We start from the raw sequence: 13,958 nt of genomic DNA on the forward strand, positions 1-13,958 counted from the left end.
TATTTATTCTTTTTATTCCACTTTTGAAACAAATGGAGGCAGCTCCCCCCAGTGGGGTGCTTCACTGCCCATTCCAGTTGTTTTTCAGGAAGGCTTTTGGCACCACAGCACATGTGCCATTGACCTGCCCCCCACCAACACCCCGGAGTGTCCAACGAGAGCTGTCAGATCAGGAACCACCTGGAGGGGAGGAAAAATGTCACTCTGGGCAGAAGATCCACATGAGGTGAAGCTCAGCTCCATGGCCCAGCAGAAACCAGTCCTGGCTGCTCCAGCAGGAACCTGTGCCAGGCACAGAGTAAATCTGTGAGCAGGGATTTGTGTCATCAGAAACTACTCGGGGTCAGTGATGGGCATTAATGATCCTCAGAGCCTGAAGGGGCTCCAGGAGAGCTGGAGAGGGACTTGGGACGAGGGGTGGAGGGACAGGACAAGGGGGAATGGTTTTAAATTAAAAGAGGGGAAATTTAGATGGGATATTGGGAAGGAGTGAAGGTGGTTTGGCCCTGGCACAGGTTGCCCCAAGAAGCTGTGGTTGCCCCATCCCTGGAAGTGTCCAAGGCCAGGTTGGACAGGGCTTGGAGCAACCTGGGCTGGTGGAAGGTGTCCCTGCCCATGGCAGGGGTGGGACTGGAGGGCTTTAAAGTCCCTCAAACCCAACCCAGTCTGTGATTCCATTCTATGAAACAACAGATCAAGTTGCTCCAAGTGATCCCAGATCAAGGTCTCCAGCCTTTACCTGAGTCTTTGCCCCTCCCTTCTCACCTCCCAGCTCCAGCTGTGAGGACAAGGCAGAGCAGGACAGATCCTGCCCCTCACACCATTCCCAGCTCAGGCCCCTCCTTTGTACCACAATCTTGAACCAGTCACTGTTCCCAACTGCCCTTTCAGGTTCTCCTTCCAATTCTCCCAAAAGCTCCCAACCACCACCCTCTCCTCTTGCCTCACCCACATTTTTAACAGTCCCAGCAGACCTGGGTCTGCCTTTCCACAAGACCCTTGTCCATCCTGATCTGCAGGATCATGTGTCCCTACTGCAGACACCCAGCTGTCCCCAAAAACAAGAGGGGGAGCAATACCAGAGCACAAGTGCGAGGAGGAGCAGCTGAGGGAACTGGGGGGGCTCAGCCTGAAGAAAAGGAGGCTCAGGGGGGACCATCTGGCTCTGCAACTCCCTGACAGGAGGGGGGAGCTGGGGGGGGGCAGGCTCTGCTCCCAGGGAACAAGGGACAGGAGGAAACGGCCTCAAGCTGTGCCAGGGGAGGGTCAGGTTGGATATCTGGGAAAAATCCTTCACAGAAAGGGTGGTCAGGCACTGGCACAGGCTGTGCAGGGCAGTGGTGGAGTCCCCATTCCTGGAAGTGTTCAGAAAACCTGTGGATGTGGCACTTGGGGACACAGTTCAGGGCTGACCTTGGCAGTGCTGGGGGAATGGTTGGACTTGATCTCAGAGGGCTTTTCCAACCTTAACAATTCCATGATTCTGTGGTCTCTGATGAAAAGCAGAGGCTCGGGGAATGGGCACAGGGATACAGACAGGACTCAGCAGCAGAGCAGCCCGAGAGAATCCTTTGGGAATGTGGCACAGCACAAGCACATCCATCTGCTCCATGCCAGAGATGGCCAGGGGGGTTTTTCTGTGAAGTGGCTGAGCCAGAATCATGGAATCAGAGAATATCCTGAGCTGGAAGGGACCCCCAGGGATCATCCAGTCCAAATCCCCGACAACCCCAACAATCCCACCCTGTCCCTGAGAGTGTTGTCCAAACCCTCCTGGAGCTCTGGCAGCCTTGGGGCTGTGCCCACTGCCCTGGGGAGCCTGGGCAGTGCCAACCACCCTCTGGGGGAAGAACCTTTTCCTAATATCCATCCTAAACCTCCCTGGCACAGCTCCAGCCGTTCCCTGGGTCCTGTCCCTGGTCACAAAGAGCAGAGATCGGAGCTGCCCCTCAGGAGGAGCTGCAGACCCTGAGGAGTCTCCCCTCAGCCTCCTCTTCTCCAGCTGAACAAACCTGCAAAGCAAAAACCCAAAAAAACTCAATAAAACACTCCACAAACACCTCGAAACACCTCAGGGCTGCCCCCCCCTCCCTGCAGGGGACAGCCTGGGGGAGCAGGGCCTTCTCCACTGCCCACATCCCTAAATTATCTCCACACATCACTAATGCCAGCACTGAGGTACAGGCAAGCCTTAAAACCCACAATCTGCCAGTGATATCCCAAAAGCCCTCCAGAAAAACCCTATGGCATTGAATCCACAAAACCCCCCTGGGAACGACACGACCACAATTAAAATCAAGATGCATGGACACGGATCTCGGCTTCCAGTCCAGGCTTAATCATTGCTCAACAGCCACAAGAATCCCTCAGAAGTGGAAGAAGTCCAAGACCGGGAGGGAACCACTGCACTTCAGCTTTGGGGAAGGCCTGTCCTTCTCCTGCCACCTCGTGGGCAGTGAGAGAAGAACCAGGAACAGAGTTTCCTGCCACAGTGATGCTCCCAAAAACTCATTAATCATTTCGATCCCTTGTAACCAGCATTTTCACCACAAACCACCACTCGAGGTGCCCAGAGGAACCAGAATTTTAGGCAAACCCATCTTTGGAAAGTCCTTCTGTCACATGTGCTCCTTGAGAACCCAAAAGATGCTCAAAACCACAATCAGTTTGCCCAAAACTCCTGAATTTGCTGTCCCAAACAAAGCCTATATCACAAAGAAGCTGTGCCATCACCCCCAGTTTTACCTTAGGGCCAGGACAATACATCCCATGAAAGGAGTTGATGTAACAAAGGCACTCAAAGCACAACAAAAGACTGAAGAAAATCAAGATTTAAACCCCCCCAAAAAAACCATTTGCTGTTACTGGAAGTGACCCCAGAGTTTGAAAATAAATTATTTGAAGCAAAATAAATGAAATAATTCCTTTAAACAAAATTACTGCACCTAAAATAGTGGAGTTCTAAGGGGCTCCAAGCAACTTGGGGTAGTGGAAGGTGTCCCTGCCACGGCAGGGAGTGGAACTGGATGGGCTTTAAGGTCCCTTCCAACCCAGACCATCCTGGGATTCTGTGACAATAAACACACACAAGTTGTGAATCCCCAGTACATGACACTGTCCCTCACAGTTGCTTTAAAAAATGGGGAGTTTGTGTAAACCAAAGCCAAAGGCAAATTCACTGCCTGGGTGGGAGTGAGGAGTCAATGACAGATAAATTAGTGTTGGAAAGCAAACAGCACCATCAGTTCTGGCCTTCAAACAGCCTCTGGAAGAGGCAACAACGGAGCCACAGGGAGAAAGTGCCAAATTCCCTGAATAAAGGCAGTGAAAGCAGGCAAGAACCTCTAAATCAATTAAAAATCGGCTCTAGCAGCTCATTAACACTTTTAGCAACCTCCCAAAGAGCAAACCACTGAGACATCCCTGAGGACTCCCTGAAAACTCCATAAGAACTCCCTGAGAGCTCCCTGAGAATTCCCCAGAAAGGCTGCTCTGATCTCCAGGAAGGTTTAACACCTGCCAGGGCGTTCCCTGGGCCCGTGGGGAGGAGGGATCACAACTCCAAATCAACTCCAGCAGCTCATTAACACTTTCATCAACCTCCCAAAGGGCAAAGCACTGAGAGCTCCCTGAGAAGTCCCTGAGAGCTCCCTGAGAATTCCCCAGAAAGGCTGCTCTGCTCTCCAGGAAAGTTTAACACCTGCCAGGGCGTTCCCCGGGCCGTGGTGAGGAGGGATCATTACCCTGGAGCAGCTGCAGCCGTGCCAGCTCCAACCTGAGCTGCTCGTTCTCCCTCTCGTGCTCCGAGGCGATGGCATCCCGCTCCTCCGTCAGGGCACGCACGTGGCCCACGTAGCTCTCCACCTGGAACGGGGAAAACAGCCCTTTCCACCCAGAACAGGGAAAACAGCCCTACCCCTGTGGCTGCCAGAGCCTCCCCAAGGGCCACAAAGAGCTCTGCCACCTTCGGATTTAAAGGATAAGCCCAAGTATTGGTAGGACGCTGCACCTTCGGAACAGCTGGGATGGGAAAACCTTGCCTGGGAGGGGGTGAGGTGTGGGGGTGCTGGGATGGGGGGGGCTCTGAGCCACGGCTCTGTGGGAGATGCTGGGCTCACCACCTGCTTTTTGATGCCCCTACATGAGGAATGGGGACGTAGTGGGGATGCCCTGAGTTTCCCAGGGCAGCAGAGTGGCTGTGACACCCCTGGACATGCTGCTGCACAGAGGGGATGTGGGACTGGGTGGGTTAAACCCAGAGGGGATCAGAGGATCACTTAGGTTGGAAAAGACCTCCAAAATCATGGAGTCCAATCTGTGCCTGATCCCTATCTGGGCACTGAGTGCCACACCCAGTCCTTCCTCAGACACCTCCAGGGATGGGGACTCCACCTGGGCAGTCCCTTCCAATGCCTGACCACCCTTTCCATGAAGAAATTCCTCCTGATGTCCAACTTGACCCTCCCCTGGCACAGCTGGAGGCCATTTCCTCTCCTCCTGTCCCTTGTTCCCTGGGAGCAGAGCCGGACACCCCCCAGCTCCCCCTCCTGTCAGGGAGTTGAGAGTGAGAAGGTTCCCCTTGAACCTCCTTTGCTCCAGGATGAGCCGTCCCAGCTCCCTGAGACATTTCTTGTACTCCAGCCCCTTCCCCAGCTCCGTTCCCCTCTCTGCACTCACCAGAGGGATGGGCCACGGCTGGTGACCACACACCCCCTGAACACCTCCAGGGACGGGGACTCCATCACTGCCCTGGGCACCTGTGCCAGTGCCTGACTGCCCTTTCCATGAAGGAATTTTCTCATCCAACCTGAGATTCCATGAAGGAATTTTCTCACCCAACCTGAACCTCCCTCGGCACAACGCGAGGCCACTTCCTCTCATCCTGCCCCTTTCTCCCCAGGAGCAGAGCCCAGCACCCCCTCCGGCTCCCCCTCCTGTCAGGGAGCTGCAGAGAGTGAAAGGTCCCCCCGAGCCTTCTTTCCTCCAGGCTGAGCCCCCCCAGCTCCCTCATCCCTGGTGCTCCAGCCCCTTCCCCAGCCCGCTCCCATCCCAGGACAGCTCCAGCAGGGTCCCTTACGTCTCTCATGTCCTGCTCCCGCCGCCGTTCCAGCTCTCCCAGCCGTGTCTCCGCTCTCCGGAGCAGCCGCCAGGCCAAGCCCAGCAGCTCCTGGGCCGGGGCCGCGGGGTCCGCGCCCTCCGCCCGCAGCCAGCGCAGCACCGCGTCCGCCGGCACCGGGGGCTCGGCCTGGGGGAGAGAGGGCAGTGAGACGGGGGACGACTGACCCCCCGAGCCCCCCACGGGGGTACAACTGGTCCCCTCAGCCCCGGGTGCCGGGGGTACAACTGACCCCCCAAATCCCCGGGCCGGTCCCGGGGGTACAAACGATCCCCCTCAGCCCCAAACCAGGCAGTACAGCCGACCCCCCGAACCCCCTGCGGGGGTACCACCGACCCCTCTCAGACCACGATCCCAAACCCGGGGGTACCACCGACCCCTCTCAACCCCGATCCCAAACCCAGGGTACAACTGACCCCCCGAAACCCCGGGCTGCTCCGGGGGATAAAACAACCCTCCGAGGGGTACAACCACCGCCCCTCAGCCCCCGATGTCGGTCCAGGGGCACCACCGCCCCCCCGATGGTAACCCCGGGGGTACCACAGGGCCCCCCGGGCCCGCTCCGGGCACCCACCGGGGCGGCGGCCGCGTCCATGCGGCGGGACGGACCCCCGTCGCCATGGCAACAGGACACGCCCCCAGAGGACACGCCCCCAAAGAGCGAGGTCTTGAATCGGGCTATGAGGCCACGCCCCCAACCAATAGTGTTGTGGGGGGCGCGAGGCCACGCCCACTGTCACGCCTCCAGCCAATAGTGTCGTGCAGGGGCAGTCTGAGGCCACGCCCTTGACCACTCCCCCACGCGACGGGCGCCCCCTGGCGGGGGTCCCGCGGGACAGACTGACCGCCAAAAATCCCAACAAACCGGGCAAAAAGTTATCCCGGTTTTCTTCCATGGGAAACTGCTGGAGCTGAACCGAGCATGGAGAGGTGTCCGGGGAGACCTTAGAGCCCCTTCCATAGAGCCCCTTCCAGTGCTCAGGTGAGACCCCCCTGCAGAGCTGCCTCCAGCCCTGGGGGCCCAGCACAGGAAGGACGTGGAGCTGCTGGAGAGAGTCCAGAGGGGGCCACGGAGCTGCTCCAAGGGCTGGAGCCCCTCTGCTCTGGAGCCAGGCTGGGAGAGCTGGGGGGGTTCACCTGGAGAAGAGAAGGCTCCAGGGAGACCTGAGAGCCCCTTCCAGTGCCTAAAGGGGCTCCAGGAGAGCTGGAGAGGGACCTGGGACAAGGGATAGAGGGACAGGCCAAGGGGGAATGGCTTTAACCTAAAAGAGGCTTGATCCAGACTGGGATTTTGGGGAGAAATCCTTCCCTGTGAGGATGGGGAGGCCCTGGCACAGGTTGCCCAGAGAAGCTGTGGCTGCCCCACCCCTGGAAGTGTCCAAGGCCAGGTTGGACAGGGCTTGGAGCAACCTGGGCTAGTGGAAGGTGTCCCTGCCCATGGCAGGGGGTGTAATGAGATGGGCTTTAAGGTCTGTCCCAACCCAAAGATGATTCCTTGAGATGGTGGAACTGCAAAGTGAAGCACAAGGGAAGGAGAAGACCCAGCCATGGAGAAGAGACACAGCAGAGCACAGGGCGGACCTTCCATGGGCAGTCAGGGATCCCCAGAAAGCCCTGGACAGATGGTCCTGGACCTGCAGGAGCCCCTTCCAACTCATGGTACCACACTCAGCACCCCCAAAAGGGAAGGGCTGGTGCCCAAATATGGCCAGGCTGGAGCATTCCTGGGCTTAGGAACAGGATCAGCTCCTGCTTGGAACAGGATCATCCCCGACATGGGACTGGGGTGGCTGTGGCTCAGGAGTCTCCCCAACCTGGGCCTAGCAAGGAGAGGCAGATACAACCCCCACAGTGGTGTTCCCAGCCCCTGAGACCCCACAGGGCCTGGGGCAGGTGATGCCCCAATCTGCTCTCCAAACCGTTCAGATCACTGCTCTCCTTCCCAACCGTCTCCCAGAGGAATCCCAGAACAGTCCAAGACAGTGTGGGCGGCACTTTTCCCACTCTGTGTCCCAGCACTCCTGCAAGGGCACCTTCAACTTACACAAGCTCTGACATTCTCATCCCTGCTGATCCATCCCTGCTGCTGGCAGCTCCAAAGACAAGGGAAATCCCTGAACTAGCAGGACTTGACATTCCCAGTGATTACACACTGGCAGAGGAAGACAGGCAGCTCTTGGAGCTTCTCCACTTCTCTCACCCCCTTCTCTATCAGTCCTGGCCACCTTGAAGTTGTGAGTTCCTTCTCCAGCTGGATCTCAGCCCTCCTGAACAACCTGGACTCTTTCTCCCATCCCTAATGGAATCTCCTGATCCCATTCCCACACTCTTTTCTTGCTCTTCTGGGTTTATTTTCCCCCATTTTATGAGCACACCTCACCTTCACGTGACAGTGTAATTACAACATCTCTGCTGCCTCCTTGAACCCACGATGGTTTTAACCAGGGCAGTCCCCCCTCTGGAGAGGTATCCAGTGTTCCTAAGTGCTGTTGTCTTCCTTTCCAGGCTCCCAGTGACTTTATTGCAAGGACAAGCAGGTGAGCAGGCACACAGTGAACAGCAGCAGAGCTGCACTGAAGGTTTTTACCATTTTGGTTCTTGCAGACACACAGGAACAAACGCTTGGAAGTTGGGAATGGGATGGAAGAGGGTTTAGAGAAAAGCAGGAATGTCCCAGTCTGAACTCCAGCCAAGAGGCAGCTCCTCCCAGGGTCCATCACTGCCACTCCTGCTCACCCAGAACCATGGAATCAAGGTTGGAAAAGCCTCTTGAGATCACTGAGTCCAACTATTGACCCAGCACTGCTGTGTTCACACCAAACCAGGTCCCCAAGTTCCACACCACACATTCCTTGAACACTTCTAGGGATGGGGACTCCACCACTGCCCTGGGCAGCCCCTTCCAACAACTGACCACCCTTTCCATGAAGGAATTTTCACAATATGAAAACGTGAACCTCCCCTGGCACAATTTGAGGCTGTTTCCTCTCATCTTGTCCCTTGTTCCCTGGGAGCAGAGCCCGACCCCCCCGGCTTCCCCCTCCTGTCAGGGGGTTGTAGAGAGCAAGAAAGTCCCCCCCTGAGCCTCATTTTCTCCAGGCTGAGCCCCCCCAGCTCCCTCAGCTGCTCCTGCTGCTCCAGACCCCTCCCCAGCTCCTTCCCAGGACACCTCCCCCCTCAGTGCCCCCTCCTTTTCTCCAACCCCTTGTCCCCAGGCTCAGATCCATCCCCTGTGCCCCATGCCACGTTTCCCTGCCTTTATCCCCTCCAGCAGCCTATGAACACCTGGGATGGGAGGAAAACCTTTGAAGCAGCTGCTTTAGGGCCACTCTACAGCACCTACTGCTGAGCTGTAGGAACTGGGACCTCTCCTGGCACAGCAGCTGCTCCCCAAAGTCATTGTCACCTCATTCTCCTCCTTTTCCCACCCTTGTTTCACCATCCACCCTCAGCACCAGCTGATTCCCCACTCCCGTCATAAAACCAGCACATCTTTGCTGCAAAGCCCCATTCCGTCCTCCAGCCATCCCAAAAGAAACTTGGAAGAGAGAGATTCAAGAAGTTCTTTATATTATATAGACACCTGCACCATTTCTCCTCCTGCCAGGGGACAGAAACCAAATCCTTTCCTGCTCTGGACACCGGGAGAAAGCTCCTTTGGAAGGGTTTCACTTCCATGTATTTCTCTTTCCCGAAGCCATGACAAATCATGGCCAAGCTGTGGAGAAGTGACACAGTTTTGGATGGGCCTCCAGAGCGTCCTGGAGGTTTGGTTTATTTACCTGGACAGGGAATCACTCCAGGGAATCATTCCAGTTCCTCTCCAGCACAATTCCCAGCTGCTCCTCAGCCTTTCCTCTCTATGAAGGCCGTGTGCTGCCCCTGCAGGTAACTCACAATTTTCTCCTCTATCTCCATGCCTTGTGCTAGTTCCTCCTCAGAGAGGGACAGGGGGGTCTGTGAGTCGCTGGTGACGATGATGACAGAGGTCCTGCGGGATTCCAGGACGTTGGCCACCACCACCTGGTGCCGGTACTTCTCCAAAGCCTGCCGGGATTTGTCGATCAGGATCTGGGGATCCGTCTCCAGCTTGAAGGAAATCACAAAGGCCTCAGGGGCCCAGTCTCTGACCAGGGGGGACAGCATTTTTGGCACCATCTTCATTGTGATCTGTGAAGGACAAAAAAAACCCGTCAGTCGAAACATCACGGTGAGTTTTAGTAAGAGAGGGAAATTCCAGCTTGCAGCGGGAAGTTCTGCAAGGCAGTGTTTGATCAGCCCTCAGCAAACAGTGCTCAAATGTCACTGCAACGCCCTGTAAATGGAACTTGAAGGACCAGTGAGGTGCCACCAATAAGCAGGGTGTAAATTCAATTCAACTTAATTCAACTCAATTCAATTCAACTCAACCCAACTCAGTTCCATGACCAAAGTGGTGCCCACAAAAAGCAGGGGAGCTCTGAAGCAGAGCCACAGGAACTCTGCATTCCCAGAGCTAAACCCCACTCTGGGAATATAAATATAAGCAGGGGAAGATTTAAAAAAAAAAGAAAAAAAAGCGTTACAGCTTCAGAAGTCTGAGTTTTTCAGCTCTCTACAATCCAGGCAGTTTATTCCACCTTCAGCTTTGCTTCTCTCAACTCCTTAAGGCACATGAGGCTTCAAAGTCCCAAAGCACAGGGGGGAAAAAAGTAGGAGACTCTGTTCTCCAGCTTCCCATCACTGGGAATCAGGTTGGGTCCCACCTTTCTGGTGCTAATGATAAAGAAATAAGCCCAGAAGCTGATTAAATTCAATTAATTTGGTGTTTGTTACACACAGAGCTCTGGAGTCAACTGCTCCCATCACTGAGAGGGCAAGAGACGTGTGTGCTGGACCATCATCGGTGCAGGCAGGATGGATCCAGAGTCGTGGAATGGTTTGGTTTGAAAGAGACCCTAAAGACCATCTTGTTCCACCCCATGCCATGGGCAGGGACACCTTCCACTAGCCCAGGTTGCTCCAACCTGGCCTTGGACACTTCCAGGGATGGGGCAGCCACAGCTTCTCTGGGCAACCTGTGCCAGGGTCTCCCCACCCTCCCAGGGAAGATTTCTCCCCAAAATCCCAGTCTGGATCAAGCCTCTTTTAGGTTAAAGCCATTCCCCCTTGTCCTGTTACTCCAGGCCCTTGTCCAAAGCCTCTCTCCAGCCAGAAGGCAGCAGCTCAAGTACTGCAGGAGCTATTCTTGGAGCACTTCAGCTCCCTGAGACCCACCTCTCCTCGTCTCCATGGAAGCACAGACAGCTCTAAAGGACAAAGCCAGAAGAGCAGGAGGCATCTCACAGGTGCCCCTTCACATTCCACAGCACAACTGCTGATATGTTGGAGCTGCTGCCTCTCACACCCAGAAAGAGCAGTGCTGGACACCGCTCCCTCCCTGTGGATAACCCATGGATAACCCACGGATAATGCACGGCACCACTCACTGCTGGGGCTGGAGTTTGCCACTCAACCCCCTTCATGCCATCCTAAAAATAAACCTGGATCAAAGCAAAGCAGGGCTGACCCTGCCCTGCCCTTTATCTGGGCCCCTTGGTGCAAGATAAGAACAAAACAATGCAACTCCAGCATTTCCAACCCTGTGGAAAAACTCGCCCTCCCATTCCCTCTGAGAACACACATGAGCCGGTGCTTTGCAGCTTTCCCAGGCTTTATCCACAGCCAGGCATGACCCTGGCAGCAAGGAGGGGGTGGCAGAGAGGGGGGGCCTCACCTGCAGGGGCCCCTCCGAGGACTGGATCTTGTGCTCAGGCATCTCAGAGGCCGGAATGTAGAAATCGGACACGGCGGCTGCCAGGTAGAACATGACACTGGAGCCTGTGGGAAAGAGCTGCTGTCACCCCTCCATGGCCTGGCCCTGTCACCCCTCCATGGCCTGGCCCTGTCACCCCAGGGACCCCAGAGCCAGCAGGGCCCCCCTCAGAGCAGCCCCAGCACCGCCCTGAGCAGGGCAGCGCTGCCCCCTCACAGGGGTCCCTCACACACACCATCCCCCACTGGGGTCCATTCATGCCAGAGCCCCACAGTCAACAGGGCCACCTTGTCACCTCACACCTGGGCTCTGGGGCCACCCTGAGGGGGCCATATTGTCCCTTCACACCAGGGACATCCCCCCTCACCTGGCCCCCACAGCCACCACATCCCCTCATGCCCATGTCCCCCAAAATGGGGGCCCATGTCCCCTCAGGCCCGGGCCCCCTCCCGAGGCCACTCTGTCTCCTCACACTGGGGACCCCCAAAGGGGCCTCATCCTTCTCTTGCCTTACACCCCCCACGCCAAGGCCACCCCAGTTCTTCCCTGTCCCCTCACACCAGGGACCCTCCTGGGGCCACCTCATCCCCTCACACCCGCTGTCCCCCCATTTCCTCCATCCCTCACACTGGGGAGCCCCACAGGGGCCTCGTTCTCTCTTGCCTTCCACCCCCCCACCTGAAGGCCACCCTGTCCCCTCATTCCTAGGTCCCCCCAGTTCTTTCCTGTCTCCTCACACCGTGGGGGGGACCCTCCTGGGGTCACCCCATCCCTTCCCACCTGGTATCCCCCCAAGTTTTCCACCCATCCCCTCATACCCAATGTACTGCCCAGCTCCCCCCTATTCCCTCACACTGGGGACCCCTATGTGGGACCTTGCCTTCTCTTGTCCTTCTCCTGCCCCCCACCTGGACCATCCCATCCCCTCGTTCCCAGGTCCCCCCTGCTCCTCCCTGTCCCCTCACACCAGGGACTCTCCAGGGCCACTCCATCTGCTCACACTGGGAACTCTCATGGGGGGCCTCACCCTCTCTTGCCCTGCTTCTTGGCCACCTCATCCCCTCATTCCTGGGGCCCCCTGGTTCCCATGTCCCCTCCTGCCCGGACTTCACCTGGTTCCTCCTCATCCCCTGTGTCCCCCCATCCCCTCACATCAGGGACCCTCCTGGGCCACCTCATCCCCTCATACTGGGGACCCTCATGGGAGATTTCATCTGCTCTTGCCCTGCTCCTGCCCCTCACCCGGGCCACTCCATCCCTTCATTGCCGGGTCCCCCGGGTTCCCCCTATGCCCTCCCACCCAGACTTCACCTGATTCCTCCCCATCCCCTCAAACCCGGTGTCTGCCCCGTCCTCTCACACTGGGGACCCCCACGGCAGGACCTCACTCTCTCTCGCCCTGCTCCTGCCCCCCATCCCAAAGCCACCCCATCCCCTCATCCCCGTGTCCCCTTCACACCAGGGACCCTCCTGGGGCCATGCCATCTCCTCACACCCTCTGTCCTCCTCTGTCCCTTCACACTGGGGACCCCCACGGGGGACCTCGCCGTCTCTTGCCCTGCCTCTGCCCCCCACCCCAAAGCCACCCCATGCCCGTGTCCCCCCTCGTCCCCCCAGTACCCAGCGGTGCCAGCGCCCTGGCCGCGGCGCGCAGCAGCGCCAGATACTCCGCCAGCTCGGTGAACTCGATGGCGAGCAGCGCTCCCTCTTCGGTGGCCCGGTGGTAGTCCCGGAGCGCGGGCAGCAGCGCGGGCAGCGCGGCGGGCGCGGCAGCCACGCCGGGCGGGGGGCCCGGGGTGAGGCGGAGCGCGTCCAGCAGCGCGGGGCCGTGCGGGGGCAGCGCGCGGGCCCAGGGGAAGACGGAGCGGGCGCGGTGCAGGAAGCACACGCCGTAGCCGAGCCCCACGAGCCGCTCGGCCGAGGCTGCCCCGCGCCGCCCGCTGCTGAAGTTCTCCAGGAAGCGCACGGCCCGCGCCTCCAGCGGCACCTGCGTCCCGCCCGAGGTCACCAGCGCCACGCGCCGCCCGCGCGCCACCTGCGCCGCCGCCCACGCCCGCACCCGGCGCTCGGCCGCCAGCGCCGCCGCGTCCTCCGCGTCCTCCTTCTCCCCCTTCTCCTTTCCTGGTTCCGCCATGACCCGCCCGCCGGAAGTGAATAGTTCTCCTTCCTGCCACCACCGGAAGTGTTGCCTTGACAACGCCGTCGCCGGCAGCCTTCACCCCGGAAGTGTTGCCTTGGCAACGCCGACGCTCTCGGACTTCACCCCGAAAAGCCGGGGAAGACGCTCTCCAGACTTCGTTTTGAGGACATACAGCCAAAAAAACCACACACGTTTATTGCAGCGCCGGGTGTGTCGGGAAGGATTCCCCAGGACGCACCCCGAATCGCATAGGTTTCATCAATTTAGACAACTTCCTAATTACAGATTCGAGGATTCCCTCACCTGTCCCACTCCATTTCCCCCCTCGAATTGCTTGTTTTACTCTTGACACGGTTTCCTTCCTTCTGTACCTGGTTCAAGGCCTAAACCCAGTCTTGTCTCATCTCCTTTTTCGCTTTTATCACTCTCTTCCGCAGGTGCTAACAGTTGTCTTAGTTTCCCAACTAAAACACTGTAAACTGTTTCATTCACTTCTACAAGTACTTTGAAATAGTTTCTCTATTTCTTTGTTGAAATCACTAATCTCAGATGAAAGGTCACAGAACACTAATTGACATAAAAATGTAGGTGATCCCTGCCTTTGTCAGAGGTAGAATTAAGACTTCACTAATAAGATGTAGAGGAATAGTGTGTCAGAAAAGTACAAAGAAATGAGTATAATTACATTTGAGGAAAATCCGGGTGTAGTATGAAGAATCAAGGGGAAATGTAGACAGTCAAACCAAGTAGAGAGTTGTTAGAATGACTGGAATTTTTGAAGTTCAGGATTTTTGAAGGATACAAAAATAACATCCCCATATCTTACATACGGAATTAACGCCATAGAGGGAGGTTATGCGTACACAGCATAACACAAAAGCAGCTTTTAGACTTCTGGTGGAGAGAAC

General features: G+C 57.1%; 2 protein-coding genes across 6 annotated transcripts in view; both read right to left on the reverse strand.

Annotated features, from left to right (window-relative positions):
- CCDC30 (coiled-coil domain containing 30) overlaps positions 1-5,717 on the reverse strand; it is a 41,024-nt gene extending 35,307 nt beyond the window's left edge. For 3 of the 4 annotated variants that reach the window (XM_027711798.2, XM_027711797.2, XM_027711800.2), the window contains exons 1-3: positions 5,691-5,717; positions 5,078-5,245; positions 3,744-3,864 (exon numbers count right to left, since the gene is read on the reverse strand). In XM_027711798.2, coding sequence (XP_027567599.2) covers positions 3,744-3,864; positions 5,078-5,245; positions 5,691-5,711 — 310 coding nt within the window. In that variant the 5' untranslated portion in view covers positions 5,712-5,717. Of the gene's footprint in view, positions 1-3,743; positions 3,865-5,077; positions 5,246-5,532; positions 5,621-5,690 lie in introns of those variants that run through there. The other variant, XM_027711799.2, reaches the window with a different exon arrangement.
- Positions 5,718-8,665: 2,948 nt separating this feature from the next.
- PPCS (phosphopantothenoylcysteine synthetase) lies at positions 8,666-13,074 on the reverse strand. 2 transcript variants are annotated; one of them, XM_027711803.2, is made up of 3 exons: positions 12,531-13,074; positions 10,872-10,975; positions 8,666-9,286 (listed from the first exon to the last, which is right to left on the reverse strand). In XM_027711803.2, exons 1-3 carry the CDS (start codon positions 13,042-13,044, stop codon positions 8,963-8,965), a joined length of 942 nt encoding a protein of 313 aa, XP_027567604.1. In that variant the 5' UTR covers positions 13,045-13,074; the 3' UTR covers positions 8,666-8,962. The 2 variants fall into 2 exon arrangements, with proteins under 2 accessions (XP_027567604.1, XP_039242299.1); XM_039386365.1 differs by having other exon boundaries at positions 12,970-13,009.
- Between the last annotated feature and the right edge of the window lie 884 nt (positions 13,075-13,958).

Source organism: Pipra filicauda, unplaced genomic scaffold, assembly GCF_003945595.2.
Source record: "Pipra filicauda isolate LSUMZ 115617 unplaced genomic scaffold, ASM394559v2 scaffold47_size6085603_pilon, whole genome shotgun sequence".
Classification (NCBI taxonomy): Eukaryota; Metazoa; Chordata; class Aves; order Passeriformes; family Pipridae; genus Pipra; species Pipra filicauda.

Excerpts from the sequence above, each read along its gene's own strand:
- PPCS (XM_027711803.2), bottom strand. The coding sequence starts at position 13,044 with ATGGCGGAACCAGGAAAGGAGAAGGGGGAGAAGGAGGACGCGGAGGAC. Across the intron at positions 10,976-12,530 it reads CAGGGCGCTGGCACCGCTGG|GCTCCAGTGTCATGTTCTAC; the intron begins GTACTGGGGGGA and ends TCTTTCCCACAG. Across the intron at positions 9,287-10,871 it reads CCTCGGAGGGGCCCCTGCAG|ATCACAATGAAGATGGTGCC; the intron begins GTGAGGCCCCCC and ends TGTCCTTCACAG.